This window comes from Artemia sp. Qi Xiang Cuo, chromosome 4 (assembly GCF_049724085.1).
Source record: "Artemia sp. Qi Xiang Cuo chromosome 4, ASM4972408v1, whole genome shotgun sequence".
Classification (NCBI taxonomy): domain Eukaryota; kingdom Metazoa; phylum Arthropoda; class Branchiopoda; order Anostraca; family Artemiidae; genus Artemia; species Artemia sp. Qi Xiang Cuo.
In genome coordinates, this window is record NC_142797.1 from 54,120,995 (window position 1) to 54,137,866 (window position 16,872).

Sequence of the window (16,872 nt, forward strand, 5' to 3'; positions counted from 1 at the left end):
TTGCAGATTTTTTTTTTTTTTTTGCTGTTTTAGATAAGATTTTCTGAATGTTTAATACTCAATTTTTGAACGCCTGATATAAAATAAAATATTCTTTCTGAAACATTTTTACCCCCCCCCCCCCAAAAAAAAACAAAAAAAAACAATAAAAACCTTCTATTGAAACAAAATTTAGCTATAGACTAAGCTATGTACAAGTTTGGGGAATTAAAAGTTGAACCGGAAGTTAACCCAAAAATATGATTCATAAATAAATGGTAAATTATTACCCATAGGGGGGGGGGGGTAGGGGGCTATGATTTTAAATGATAATACCTCATTTTTTTATTGAAAACAGGGATGCCAAAAAATAATTATTTCTTTCATTTAAAGTGGAGACAGAAGAAAATGATATCAAATACCCTTGGAAACCATTGAAATATTGTGATAGACCCAGGGTCCCCCATTAAGCCTTGTTCATTGCATTTTACATATCGCAATTTCTCATATGTTGCTGGGTTAATTTGTCTTGTGTGTGTGCTCACTTTTAAAAATAATACTTGGATCCAATTTAATGCCATGATAAACCTCTCACTTAGTATCGCAGAAGCTCGATGTATGTCTGAATAATTTCAACATTTTTGTAGTTGTCTATCTACGCCTTTAGAAATACCCTCAATTTTTTTTTTAAGGAACACTAAGCTGTTTAACGTTATTTTGCGTGTTTGTTTGAACCATATAGTTACCTAGTTAATTATTAAGTAAATTATTTTTCTAATGAAAGCTGAGACGGTATCCTATCAAGGTGGTATCCAGAGGGGGGGGTAAGGAGGTATTACATTTAAATGATAATATCTCGAATTTTTTTATTGAAAGCAAGGATCCCAAAAAGTTAATTTTTTCTTAATTTAAAGCAGAGACGGCATCCTATCAAGGTGGTATCCAGAGGGGGGGGGGTAATGAGCTATCATGTTTAAATGATATTTAAATAATACCTCGATTTTTTTTTTGAAAGCAGGGGTGCCAATAAGTTAATTATTATTTTTTATTTAAAGCAGAGACGGTATCCTATCAAGAGGGTATCCAGACGGGGGGGGGGGTCATAGGCAGTTATTATATTTAAAAATTAGTGCATTGATTTTTTTTTTTTGAAAGCAGGGATTCCAAAAAGTTGAAAAGCTGACAAAAATTAACAAGATTTTCGTGAGTTATACTTGATACAGCACTTGTATGGTTTTATCGTCCAAAAGGAAAGGGACACATGCGTCCAACCCGTTTTTTTTTTCTTATTGATGAAACGGGTTTAATTTGAAAACATTCATTCATAAGTACCAGACACAGTCACACTAAAACAAATTGGTGTGACGAAAGCTATATCGGCATCCCCACCTAATGTAGCAATAAAAGTTTTTATTGCCGTCCTAATAGCGGTAATGAAGATTGATCGCGTCAAGTCTAAAATTATACCTTGAAAGCCGTTAACTTACACCTTACAAGTCCTCCTATAACGCCGCTTATAGCGCTAAAGATTGAGCCAACAAGGCTTGCGCCACAACAATGGGGAGTGAAGTAAATTTATAACCGCGCCACCCTCAATTATTTGAGAGAAAATAACAAGTGTAACAATATAAATGTGACCTCTTTTCTTCGAGCGATCTGGGAATCAGATTCCCTGGGAACGCCCTTGGAGATTTGCGAACTAATTACCTGTTATCAGACTAGATGCAGACATATAAAATGAAATAAACACAGGTAAAAAACAATAGATTTATTGAGACTTACATATTTAGGTGAACAGCAGTGAGTCACTTCAAACGACAACAATGGTGACTGAGATACAACATGTAAGAATTGCCAAGCTTGAATGGCGAAAAAATTATTTCGAATGGTCCTGATTCTGACTTACGAATATCTTCGAAAAGCACTTTTAGCCACACTATCAAACGTAGCTCTTTTGTCCTGCGCTGTAAGATCTGGCTCACAATTGGTTCAAGTGATCCAAGGATGCAAACCTTTCGTCCAATAACCTTTCATAACTATTTTAGATGATTGAGAAACTCACACGGCTCTTATCGTTAAAACTCCATTAGAAATATTGTGCTTAGGACTTTTGTTATTGCTCACTGTCTTAGTGAAATCCAAAGCTTGGATAGCGTCGTTCTTTGTCTGAGGCTAACTTCAGTTTTTTTTTTGCTGATTAATGACTTTTCATTTTTGAAACTAGGTTTAACTTAATTATAGGAAGTCGGAATTATCTTTGGAAAGAAGGTACGTAATTTTTATATTGTAAATGCTTCACGTTTCGCTCATAGTACATATTACACTTCCCACCAATTAATGACGTCCCGTCATTAATTTTTGCTTGCCTTTGGGATTTTAAGATGTTCTCAATCTCTTAACTATTTCTTTTACATAATTATTTTATATTTATGTTATGGCTTAATCAGGAGTGCTAAAAATTTTCTCTATTACTTTTCTTATTTTATTCTACGTCCCTATCTAAAACTCATCTACCGGACTAAGATTATTCATGGTTCTAGGCTAGCTACTATACTAAAGATTTTTTTTTTTACATCTAACACTGATTATTTTTACATTTCAAACAAGGTTGGGGCTATTTTACCTTTACATAAGTTTTTTTTTAATTCACATTTTACCAGGCTTTTTTTTTATTTTGCTGTCTATCTGGCACACTACTTTCTATCTACGCTGCATTAAATGAAGAGCACGACAATGCTACACATAACTCTATCTGGACATCTAACACTACATACAAAAACGATTTAAAACACACAACATTGGGTTTACCATATTCACTGGTAAAATTAAAACACTTTCACTGGGGATGTTTGCTACGCAACGTTATTGATAGGATATTGGGATTTTTGAGTTATCAAAGTTATTAAGAAGTAACATATGTAAATTCACATCTATTTCATCACCTTCGAGTCTTTTTAGCGTACTCAATCCTTCTGTTGTAAATTATTTTCCTTCACTCTTTTCGTCTTGGCAAAATTTTGAAGCACTTACGTTATGGTTTCTTCATGGGACAGTTCAAGCACGATTGTGTTCCCACGACAAGCTTTCTCTAATTTTCAACTGGGAAATGATGCTTCCAAATACAGGTGTGGGAATATGCTATCAGAGTTCATTCTCACCTGCTTTTCGATAGTTCATAGGGTGCCTTATCATTAAGGGGTGGAACACTGGGAGTGCGTTTATTTTCTTCTCAGCATATCATTTTTGGGATATTTTGAGGCTCATAGAGAATGTATTCTCGCGCAAAATTGTTCATTTGTGTCTCTTATAAAATGGTTAGCTCATGGCTTGCGTCTATTAACCTTTGTGGTAACTCCTAGGTTAATCATGGGGGAATTGAAGTCTGGGTTTGGAACAGGTCGACATCAAACTATAGTGACTCCTTCAACATATTATCTTTAACTTGTGGGAGGGGTTTATTGTCACTGAGGGGTTGGTCACTGGGGTTAATTTTGGTTTCCATGTCCATTGTTCAGAAATTATCTCGTAATACTCATGGGATAACAGATATGAATTTTCCACACAGAGGGGATAGGATGGATTTCGAGTGATGGTCGAAAGGGATTCGACGCGTGAGTCTGTGACACATAAATAGTTTTTGGGGTCGTCAAGTATCATGACTATACGGTCATATGGTATATGGGTCCATAATGATTATCAAAGGCGACATTTATATACTTATATCTTGTACTGGTCGATGGAGTTCTCAGAATTTATGTGATTATATAGTTCGATACTGCACTGTATACTGAGATTCAAATATAATGTTACCTGATACGTAATATGGTTCATGGTCGAGGAAACAGCGATCAAGGGTAACTGTTGTTTTTGTAGACGAAGCTTGGATGAAAATTGCCTGGAGTCTATGGCGAGTACTCTTCGTTGGTTGAAGTATGATGAAAATATATGCTACTAGGTTGTATCTGCACTGGGCAACTCATTGTAATGATCAATATCCAATATGTCAATCCACTTCCTGTAATAAAAATAACGAAGCAGAATCACACGTTCTTTAAAGTAAATATTCATAGTACAAATAAGTCACGTATCGATTGGATACATGAATTTTACGCTACGAGACAGGGTTAAATAAATACACTAATATTAGTACACAAAACGAAATTTTTATCGTGTTGGTTATAATAAAACAACATAATTCCCATTGGGAAATTCAATACATAGAAGTTTCTTCTAAGTTGTTATAGCCTAACGACGATATAAAAGATTAATTCTTTAACTTTAAGTGTGGTCTCATTATGCTTTCTGATTTACACTACTACATACTCTTTATTTTAACTTCTTTCAACGCTTAGTTAATTTTACATTATATTTAAAGTAATCATTTAAACAGAGTTTATGCTACATGATTAAATTTTGAGGTCTAATTTTACAACATATGTAATGCCTGCATTGTTCACACACGTCCGTTCTGTTTAAGAAACGCATGTTGCAGCGCCATAACCGCACGATTTTACTTAAAAGACACTACAATGAGAGAACAAGACATAGTAAGAACGAGCGGAGACCTCTATACCCACTTGTTCTCTAATGTCTATCCTATTTCTTGGCTTAGATTTTCTCAGTGGGTTACGGGTTTAACATATGCATTTCAGCTGTTTTCCTGTGATCTTCTATTGGTTTTCACTTTCTTAGTGTCTGGATTTTTCCGTAATTAAAAGTCAATAGGGTTCTTATGGTCAGGGAAGTCGCGAATACGAAACATACGGCCAATAGTATGTTCCACCAGAAATTGGTCGATTCTTTGAGTTCATTCGTGTTTCTTTCTAGTCTTGTTGCTCGTTGAAACAAGGCCTCGAGGGGTTTGGGGTCCAATTTCATAAAGATCTTACATGCGTCATGGCTAGCTAGCAATGAATTATCCTGCTTGGATATTACTCCATGTTTTACAATATCTTGGGCCACTCCGTGAACAACGAGGATTATGGTGATATTCTTAAGCCTCATCTTATTTTTTGTTTCTAGAATTAATTTATCAATAATTTTACCTAGTTTCTGCAAAATTCGTTTGTTCACTGCTTTGTTATTATTATATTTTTTCAAGAGCACTTTAATTTTTAACTTAGGTTAGTTCTTTATTATGTAATCATTTTGTGGTATTTGTCAAAGAAAACGGATTTGTAGGCGTAAAACAGAATAAATATTTTAAGATTAGATAGGTTAGTAAGTAAAGTTAGGACTTCCGAGCTTAATTCTGGTCGTGATATACCTCTATGACTGGTTGAGATATAACTTTAAAGCGTAGCTAGTAATAGTTATACAATTTAATTTTACATTATATTTCTCGAGTAAGAAACACATGAAGAAACAAACTTGTAGCATATAATTAAACTGGTATTCAACTTTATGTGTAGCCCTTAAATAATTATAATCGGCACTAAGATTATATATTTCATGTAATTAGTCACTACTGCACTGATAATATCATGTTATGGATAATATCCATCTTGGTTAGGACATGGGTCGATTTTTCTTAGAAAATACAAGGGCAAGCACGCCCACAACAAATTAAAAGGTGCATGGGCTTTGGGTTCATCCCCAGGCTTCCCAAGAAACGTGGTCCAACACCACTTGTCGTTCTCATTCGACCAAGAGCTTCCTACTTTAGGCCTTTCTCTCTGATCACCAATGTTTTTACATCAGTCGTATTATTTTTTTTTTTTTTATTAATATTGACTTGGTTAACTTTACTTGCACACTGTTAAATTTATTATGGTGTTAAATTTATTATATTTGAAATTTGTCTTTACATTAATTAGGGATATTTCCATCTGTCAGGTTTTTTAACCGTTCTGCCTGACTGTGTCGTTATTTTCTCCTCTGTTTCTTGCGGTTTTTTCTTTTTCGTTTTTTCTAGCGAAATAAGGTCGAACTTTTTGTATTGTTTTTTCAAAAACTCTTGCCCTTTTAATTTAGTCGCTTTCGCGTGTGAGGCAGCTAAAGCCGGTCTTGATTTCCCTCTTTCTTTACCTACTATATGGTATTATTTACCGCCAGACTATTCGGAACTAGTTTCTAATGAATCCGGATTAGAACTTTTAGAGGTGGCACTTCTTGAGGTATCACCTGCCCTTCCTTCGTAAATTTTTTTTCCTTTGGAAGTAGAAGGTTTATTCTCTAAGTATTCACTTTGAGTTTTCAACTCGGGAGATTTGAAAGATTCTTGAGAGCTTTGGGAGGAATCAAGAGTTTTTGCGGGGTTCCTCCACTGTTTGAATTCCATGTCCTCGGGGGTGGGGCATTTTTTGCACTAAGGTTTCCCTCCATGAAGTCCACTGTTTAGGCTTCACCTTGGAGACAGTTATATCATGATATTGACCTTGCTGGTCATCCTTGGGAGTTTTATTCTTGGGAAAAGTACTTTAACTTGTTTTTATGGGGAAATTTATTAAATCCAAAGCTTCTCGAAGGTTTGTTTTAGTTGAGTCTTTGGGGGGAGTTTTCTTTACAGTAATACCGGGGGTTTCTACAGCTCTGTTTAATTCTTCCTGTAAAGACTGGGGCCTTTCTATCGGTGTTGCAGGGGAAACCATATCGTCCGGAAATCTTTTGGGGGGACATGGGGTCGAAATTCTATCGGGGAAAAATTGGGTTTTTGGAGATATCGTGTAATCTAGTTCTCCTGCGCTCTCCGATGAATAATTTTTTGGATCTTTTGGCGTTTTTATTTCAGGAAAAAATCCTGGTATCAGGGATTTTTTCTTAGGAATAACTAGACTTTTCATTGCTAAAAATTCTTCAAACTTTTCCTCATCACTGTCGTCTTCAAAATAATCTTGTTTAAAATTCAAGGGTTTTAGCTCTGCCAATCTTGATTTAGGTGGCTCATTTTCCGAATCTGACGAATCAGTAGAGGAGGGATGTGATACCCATCTTTCCGGAAATTTGGCTCTTTTTATTCTGCTAACATGTTCCTTGTAAGTTCTTCCACTATCGGGGTTCTTCATTTTCAAAGTATAATCGTTATCGAACATTTTGACTATTCCGAACGGTCACGAATATTTGTTGGAAAGCTTTTTGGCTTCCATTTTTCCCTCATTCTTTAGGTAGACGCAGTCTCCTATTTTAAAATCTATACTCCCCTTGACTTTGGGTTGGTTTCTTAACTCTTGGTTTATTTTACATTTTTCCAACACTTGTCTAACTATTTTGTAAGTTTTCCTCGTCCTATTTATGAATTCTTGTTTGTAATTCTTTGAGTTATTATAATACTGTGGAGATTCAATAATCTCATTATACGGAATTCAAAAATCACGACCAAAAAGTAAATAAAATGGATTGTCTTTTGTTGTTTCTGAATAATCAGTGTTGATTACGTTAGTTAAATAAGGTAAGAATTGATCCCAGTCGTTGCTATTGTCTTTTGTATAAATACTTAATACGTTCGAAAATATTTTATGCCGGTTTTCTATTTTACCATTAGCTTGTGGGTGGTACGGAGCTGTCACCATTTTCTCTATATTAAGAAAATTCATTAAGTCTTTTGTTACCTTTGAAACAAAATTGCTTCCGTTGTCACTCAAAATCGTATTTGGAACGCCAAATTGTAAAAACAATTTCGCTAACGCCTTACTGGTGGCATAGTCACCTTAATTTTTCAATGCTGTTGCCAAATTAAATTCTTTAAAGTGGTTTATAACTGAAAGAATAGAAACATGGCTTGTGCTAGAAAGAGGAAAGGTTGCACTCGTTCCATATATGTCAAATGAGCTAATATCGAAGGTGTGCTTTGCTGCAGGCACCCTTCCCATTGGAGGATTTGGATAAGTTGGGGGGATTTTTCTTAAGTTGCACGCTTTGCATGTACTTACAAATTCTTTAAGTTTTGTCATTGCCGACGGCACGTAAAAATATTGTTTTAATCTATGGAATGTTTTCAGCACCCATAAATGTCCACCTACATCTGAATGAAAATATTCAAATGCAGGCACTATTAAGTTTTGTGGTAATACCGGTATTATTGAAGTTTGATTTCTATTTGTCTCAGCAGTCACGATTCTACACAGTATTTGATCCTCAAGATCATAGTAAAAATTATCTATCTCTTTTCCAAGAGTTTTGAATTTATCCGATAACGCATCGTCATTCACAAAATAATTAATAAGCGCCGAACACATTTCGTCCTTTTTTTGCTTTCTTTTTATATTTTCTAAAGACAAGGGACCATGGTTAATCTTATTTTCTCATACCGTGTCCTTGACTTTGTTTTTCTTACGTCCATGTTTCCTCTTAGCATTGATGGCGTTAACTTCATTTTCCTCAGCTTCCGTCGGCCTATTTTCTAGGTGTCTACTCAAAAAGTTGCAAGCTGAGTCATGTTTTCCCTTTGATTATCCAAATTAATAGTCTAGGTTTTGGGTTGTCAAACTCCATCTGGCTACAACTCCGGTGGGTGTCTTAAATGTACGCAGGAGGCGCAAACCCTTAGGTTTTGGTCATTGCATAGACTTTCTACCAATCAAATGGTTTTTAAGTTTGTCGAAGTGGTAAATTATAGATAATAATTCTAAGTTTGTCGCAGAACAACTACTTTCGCCTTTTGATAAGGTTCTACTCGAAGAGCATATAAATTTTTCTAATTTTTTTTTGATTAGAAGTTCCTTTTTAAGGATTAGGGTTTCCCATGGGAATTAATTGCGAAAGAATAGCCCCAATGCCTTTTGAACTAGCATCGGTCATGACCACAAATCCTCCGTTTTCGAAATCAGGGAGTGATAATATTGGTCCAGAAATTAGTAACTTTGTAGGAAGGCCTTGGGAACTTAGAGAGTCCTGTAACCATTTGACATTATGGAAAGGTCCTGTAGTTAGTTCCTTAAGGGGTTTTGCAGCTTGGGTATAATTGAATGCGATCTTCTTAAAGGGGGAAGTGAGGCCTTAAATTCCTCTTCGTTCCTTCATTGTTCTGGGGGGATTTAGGTTTTCCACAAATTTTATTTTATCAGGTTCTGGGGATATTTCTCCTTGTGTTAGTACTACCCCTAAAAATTTAATTCTAGGTTGAAATAAATTTACTTTCTCAGGCCGGCATTTTAAATTGCCCTGTCTGAATTTCTCGAACACCTTAGCTAACGTTGCTAAGTGTTGTTCAGCATTTTGTACCACACATATGACATCGTCGACAAAATGAATTATATTCTTTAATCCTCTTAACAGGTGTAATAGGGGTCTACATAGCGCGCTTGAACTTGTTTTAAGTCCAAATGGTACCCTTAAGTATTCATATGAACCACATTCAGATGCTGAAAATTCAGTTTTATGGACATCTTTTTTGGCTATTTTCACTAGGTGGTAGCCTTGGGTAAGGTCCAAGGAAGTAAAAATTTTGTTTTTGCTTGAAATAGAGTCAAGAATTTTATCTATTCTTGGTAAAGGAAATTTATCGCTAACTACTTTTTTGTTGAGGGCTCTATAATCTACTACAAGTCTAGGATCACCATTCTTTTTTGGTACCAAGATCACTGATGCGCTATACGGACTTAGACTTGGGCGTATAATTTCATTTTTTTTCTAATTCATGGATTTTATTTTTTAACCATTCTTTGTGCTTATATGGCACACGATATGGCTGTTTCGCTACAGGATTACCAGTCGTTAAAATTGAATGTTCATAAAATGGTATCAGCCCGATGTCATCTTAAGATGCAGAAAATACATCTTTAAAATTCCATAATAATTAACATAATTTGTTCTTAAGTTCCTCGTCCGTAATATGATCCATATTGAATTTGTTTAAAAATTGTAGTTTAGTTAAAGGGTATTTGTTATTTGAATTTTTAATGCTATTAAAGAGGTTACTTCTGGAAACTTCCCATGTATTTAAATCATTCTCAGATAAAACCTGGATTTAAACTAAACACGCCCCCTTTTTTATTGTAATTGTATCATTTTCTTGGTTATTAGTTACCCAAATAAAACCTTCTCCTTTGTCATAAGATATAATCTGTTCTTCGCAGAGCAGATTTTCGGTAATTTCAGATGGTGTAGCAAACCATATTTCGCATTTGCTAAACACTGGCTCAATCATCTGTGATATTTGAATTTTTTGCATCGTTTTGGGGGGGACTTTTGTTTTCCTTATCGCGAATCCGTAATATTTCTCTTTATTTGCATTGTTTATTAGATTCATACTGGCGCTATTTTGCGCCAATGCGGCATCTTGCGGCGTCACGTTGGGTTTCACTGTTTTTCCATAATTCCTATATTTTCTTAATTTCGTTTGACCTGTACTGTCGCATATCTCCTATTTTTATTTTCGCAAATTCAATACTTTTATTATTTAAATTTACTTCATCTCTGCAATGTCTTTCAGAATAATTGAACAAATTTCTAATTATGCCTTTTACTTCTTGCGAGACAAGAGGTTCAAAAGATTGCGACATTATACCGTCAGATATTTTGTTTGCTGTTACGTTGTCTTCGTATCCTCTGTTACAATTTCTTAAGGTAGAAATTTCTTCCCCTACCTTAGCCGGGTAGACGAGCCTCTCGTTTGCTATGTCTAATAGTACCCTATTGGACCTTAAAAAATTTGCGCCTATAATTGCTTCATACGGGAAGTTATCGCATATTATAAAATTTGTCTGGAAGATACTATTGTCCCTTTTTACGTTTAGGCAAATTGAACCTCTTGCATCCAATTTATGCCCTTTCACACTAGTTAAATTGGGAATATTAAAATTTCTTTGTTGTTTAATATGCAGAGGCAACATATTAAATACGCATGAGCTTATGATATTAACCGTAGCTCCACTGTCAACTAAGGCCTTAAAGTAAACGTTCTCTACACAAAAATCCTTAAATATAGGTAACTTGTTAATATTATCACTACAAGACGGCACTACCATTGTTTTGGACCTATTAAATATTCTGGGCACCCTCTGGGTCCAATTTCTATTTCTGAGGGGCCTGAAACGTTTCCCCGAGGATTTAATTCATGTGTCGGTGCCTGTAATAGATATTGAGACGTATGAGGTCCAGTTGATGTATCTAGGTGACTTATATATACCTATCGTTACCCGATGTTCTTATGGTCGTGCGGATGTCTCGTGTTAGTACTACGTGATGTCACCGATTGCCCATGCCGTCGGGTTGCGCGATTTTCATTCAACGTTGGTCAATTTTCGGGATGTCTCTATTGCATCCTCACATTTTATTGGGCTTGGTGCGTATTTGTGTTTTCAGATGGATAAGTTATTTTTATGTTGGCGGGAGGGTTATCCAAATTTAGTTGGTACGTGTTGTAAGGTATTGATTGGTGCAATCCTCCCTGGCTATAGCCTAGTGCAGGACTAGTACTGTAATTTGTTCTTTCGAACAAATGGTTGCCATAATCTTGCGTACTACCGAAAGCAAGTCTTGGCATGCGGTTGGGGACATAATGGCACTCTCTCGCGATGTGCCCAGGTCGATTGCAATTATAGCATCTTATTATAGTATGGTTATTTTCATAATTAGATTATTTGACAGGCTGAAAACGTACTGTTTTTTGCCTAGCGGGTTCTTGCGTTTTGTTTCTTTGTGGCACTGGGGAGTTATCCCTTGAAAAGAAATTGGGGGACGCCTGATCGTTCTTGAAGTTTATGTTCGCATTTGAATCGCCTAAGCTATTATTTTTGCTTTACTGTGATTTGTCACCATCGTGTTGACTTCGATTAATCGCTCTACCTCATGAAGTTCGAGATCCAGCGTCTGAATATCTTTGGATACTACAACTCTATATAATTTTGGGGGTAACCCTTGCAAGAAGGTATTAAGTAAGAATTTTTCATACAGTTGCCCATAACCTGTTTCATATTTTTCCTCTACCGAAATGCGTATATTATCAAGATATTCTCTTATATTTTGTGAATAATCAAAGCTCGCCGTTCCGTGTTTTAATTTATTTATGGAACTGGTTTCTATAAATCTATCTTTAAATGCTTTTATCAATTTATCAACCGTATTTATTGGCAAGTTGGCGTTATTGCCTATGGTATGTTCAATCTGTTTTAGAAAGGTTAAGACCTGACCTTTTAATCGTAGTAGGAGCATGTCGACTAACGCTTTTAGCTCTGTTTTTGTTAGTTGTACAAACTGGGCCAATTGGATATTAAATTCGTCAATATCTGATTGACCATTGTACTCCGGGATAGATTTTGCTATTTCTATGTTTTTCGCGACTAACTTCTGCACTATTAATAAATCGTTAAGGTCGTCCGCCATTTTTTTGGAATCAATTCAAAATAAATTTATTTTTTCACTTAACCTATTTTGGTGGAGGCTATTATCTCCTATGAGATGTCTTAAAGGGTTTCCTGCCGTAGTCTAGTGGTTATAGGACTAATCACTTTACTTATATGTCTGTATCTCTCCAACAATTAAATTCAAATTGTAAAGTTTTATAGCTTAATTAGTCCAAAAGTATTCCTCCGATTTCCGACCGCGCCATTTGTAGAAATAGAGGTTTTTTGGCCGTCCAAATAGCGATACTGAAGATTGATCGCGTCAAGTCTAAAATTATACCTTGAAAGCCGTGAACTTACACCTTACAAGTCCTCCTATAGCGCCGCTTATAGCGCTAAAGATTGAGCCAACAAGGCTTGCGCCACAACAATGGGGAGTGAAGTAAATTTATAACCGCGCCACCCTTAATTATTGAGAGAAAATAACATGTGTAGCCATATAAATGTGACCTCTTTTCTTCGAGCGATCTGGGGATCAGATTCCCTGGGAACGCCCTTGGAGATTTGCGAACTAATTACCTGTTATCAGACTAGATGCAGACATATAAAATGAAATAAACACAGGTAAAAAAACAATAGATTTATTGAGACTTACATGTTTAGGTGAACAGCAGTGAGTCACTTCAAGCGACAACAATGGCGACTGAGATACAACATGTAAGAATTGCCAAGCTTGAGTGTCAAAAAAATTCTATCTGAATGGTCCTGATTCTGACTTACGAATCTTCTTAAAAAGCAATTTTTACCCCACTATCAAACGTAGCTCTTTAGTCCTGCACTGTAAGATCTGGCTCACCATTGGTCCAAGTGGCCCAAGGATGCGAACCCTTCGGCAAATAATCTTTCTTAACTATTTTTGATGATTTAGACGTTCAAACGGCTCTTATCGTTTAAACTTCCTTAGAAATATTGTGCGTAGCACCTTTTTTATTGCTCACTGTCTTAGCGGAATCCAAAGCTTGGATAGCGCCGTTCTTTGTCTGAGGCTAACTGCAGTTTTTTTTCTTTGCTGATTAAGGACTTTTCATTTTCGAAACTAGGTTTAACTTAATTATAGGAAGTCGGAATTATCTTTAGAAAGAATGAACTTTATTTTGGTATTTTAAATATATCGCATTTTACTCACGGTACACTAACGTTGCGCTCGAGTGACAATGACGCCCTTGGTCCAGTGCCCAAGTTACATTAAAAGGCCAGATCATAATAAAAGCTTTCAATTTGGGAGGTTCAAGAAGGAGTCTTTTGACCTTAGGGTACTAGATGTTGCAACGTTCTTACGCATCTACAGTGGTTTAAAAAATTCGATCACTCCACAAATGATTACCAAAAATATGCACAAATATAACAAATGTAACATTTGGAATATTATAACACTTTTTTCAAAACTTTGAAAAAAATCAAAAAAGGCTAAATGCCCCTAACTACGCTTAAAAGCTATTTTAAAAAGAAACTGCTCTTTGGAGATTTCCGTGGAAATAACCATAGCAGAAGCTTTGAGCCTGGGTGGGGATCATAGAGGAGTCTTTGAGTATTTTGACCACAGGTGACTTATTGTTGCGACTTTCTTAAATTTGGTAATTTTGGTGAGCATTTGGATTTCAAAGCTTAGACTCAATAACTGATACTAAATGTCCTAACATTTTGCTTGGATTAAAAGTGACGAACTAGGATAAAAATCTCAACATCTTCCTGGAGCTACTTCAGTCTGCATAATATTTCATTTAATTACATTTAAAACGGATGAGCTTTTCATTTTGTACCTAAGAAAATAGCTGGCATTTCATTTTTCTTCATACCGAATAAACCGTTAAGTGTTTTTTGTTTCATTGTAATTGAAGTGTTCCCATGTGAAGTGTTCATCATGTATTTTTCAATTTGATAAATTTACTCCTTTTAGATGCAGTTTATAATTTGACTGATATTAGGTTTGGATAAGATTTGGTATATAATTTGGAATGAATCCCCAAAAGAAAAAATGAATGATATCCGAAAGAGCAGCCAAAAGCAATAAAAAAGCAGCAGTTCAGGCTTCGCCTATATGACATATTCTATAAAGAAGACATAAAAAAAACTTTAAAATGCATTTTTTTTTAATTGTTATTAAAAACCAATTTTTAATACAAGACGGCTTTTTAGGAATCCAAAAGAGCAAAAAAAGAAAACAATCAATATCAAAATCGCCCATTTCAACTGTTTTAAAGGTGACAGAACAGATATAGGCAAAGGGCATTTTGAAAGCATTAAGCTTCTAAGGTCAAAGTTATATTCGAAGTTTTTACTCAGATAACTGATGAGTTTTGTGATACTGTACTTGAAGTTTTTTATGCAATAATGCTCGATGAAAAAAACTACTTATTTTGGTAATTATTTATGTTAAGAAGAAATAGCTAATAGATACTTCAACTACTCGTATTATGCAAGGGTTCTGAAACGCCACAGCCATTTCGTTTCTACCAGATTTCTGCTTCTCTTGATGAATAACGATGAAGACCAGTTTCCAGCCAGCGACTTGTGAATTTTTGAACTCATGAATAGGCTTGAATCTGTTGTAAATTTAAGTTTTGATTTGAGAACGACTGATGAAAACATTAATAATTGCGGTCAACATTGATCGCGCCGGCGGCGCGCCACCGACATCTTACCGGCGGCGCGCCACCGACATCTTACCGGCGGCGCGGCGCGTTGTTTTTGGCCCCACCGCCGCTGGTCTTCCCTCATCGGCGCGGCGCCGGGGTCTAGACTAGACACTTAAAATTCACTAGAACTATATTCCTTATGCTTAAACCTACAAAAATTATCCATGTATGATAATTAAGGTTGAAGTTTTAGGATTGAGAATTTAAAAAGAAAGAAGTAGTTAGGAAAACAGAGGAAAAATAGTCAAGTATTCCCTTAATTTCTTTATTTCTGCGCCAGAATAAACACAGTTTGGTGAGTTCTACAGTAAATATCTTTTTAAGGTGTGTCACTAATACATTATATACAATTGTTTTGGCTATTTCCACACACTACATTTTAGTGTTTTTTTTACTCTATTTTATTGTTAAAGAAACTTGAAGTTGATGATCACACTATTTTGTGTCCTGAGTGCCATGAAAAAGTTCAGCTTAGTAACGATGGTATTTCTGGCTTGAAAGATAACACTCATTTGCTCTACATACTAAACTTGCGCAAAGGGAAAAAGAAAGAAGAGACGGAAAGCAAAGAAAGGCCAGAAGAGATTAAACCCATTGGCACAGAGTAAGTCCTTGTTTTATCTCTTTAATCTTACTTCTTACAAAGATGTAAATACCGGTGGAAGTCCAGGACTTGAAAGCCGCAAAACTCTAGAAAAATTAAGTTTTTCATATATAAAATTTATTTTTTTTTTTTTTTTTTTTCGGATTTTTCTTGCTAATCGTCATATTTATGAATTGGAGGGAAATTCTGGAAAAATTTGCCATCGGAATGTTGAAAAAAACACCCAGAGGCTTATTTTATATGGGTATTTGAGTAACTAATGTCACTTAAGAGACATTGTTTATGCTTCAGTTCAGTATTTATTATTTAGTCTATCTATGCTATAAACAACTTTTGGCTTAATCATATATACAGTAGAAGGTCAAGGCCCTTCCTTGAAATTCATTCCATTTCCACTAGAATAAACCACTGAATTTTCCATCGAAAATAAAAGAAAACTTATAACTTTCTAAACTCTAACTTTTTATACTTTCACACTCTGATGTTTCTAACTTTCCCAGCCAAACGATTGTCAGAGCCATCTTTTTTGTTTTTCCACCATATAAATGTATCTTTTGTTTCTCAGTGTTGGTAGCCTTTAAAAAGTTAACAATCGAAATTCCGAGTCCAAAATTCGATGCATTGCTTTCACTTGGATATTGAAACGAGATAAGAAGAATTCAGGATATTATTTTTTTTTTTAATTGAAACAGGTTTTTGTCAAGAAAATGATTTTTTTTTCAAATATTGTGTTTTAGTAATTACAAAAGTGAGTAGGGGTAGCAATGTTCTTTTAAATAAGCCATTTGAACATGATGTTCCAGTACCCGCTAGCAGTAGATACAAAAAAAGAAAACATATCAGTGCTACCCATGCAAAAAATGATTTGCCACGTTATTCAAGCCAGGGGACTGTAAGTTTCCGGTGTAGGGCTTTTGACTATGGTGATTCCAATGGTGGAATTTTATTTCGGTCCCACGCCATTTTTAGATATTTAGGGCTATTTTTCAAAATTCCTATAAACTTGTTTCAAAATAACATTTTACTATTAAGAGTAATTGAAATAATAGTTAACATTTCTAAATCAGCTCGAATTATAAATTTTTTCTCACTTACCAGTTTTTTTTTCTTTCAAGAAGCGTTTTTTTTTAATTTTTGGTTACTATGGGCCGAGGGTTGTTCCTTACTAGGTTGCGGCTACTGCTACAACCATAATTTGTAAGGTAGAATAGGAATTGTTGAGTGATCCGGGCCTCATTTTTTTGCATTGAAAGGTAAGGTAAACAGACCGAAATTGTGTTTCGGTTTCTAAACAGCTGTACTTTTTTGAAAGTATCGTCAATTTTTAAAGTCTTTATTCCTCGAGTCCTACGTGCCAAGACTGACCAATTGA

The 16,872-nt window shown here is 35.3% G+C and overlaps 1 protein-coding gene across 1 annotated transcript in view; it reads left to right on the forward strand.

The window, feature by feature from the left end:
- LOC148953234 (uncharacterized) overlaps positions 1-16,872 on the forward strand; it is an 83,534-nt gene that overhangs the window by 38,017 nt on the left and 28,645 nt on the right. The window contains exon 3 of the mRNA XM_089088410.1: positions 15,310-15,500. Within this exon, the coding sequence (XP_088944536.1) occupies positions 15,310-15,500 (191 nt within the window). The remainder of the gene's footprint in view (positions 1-15,309; positions 15,501-16,872) is intronic.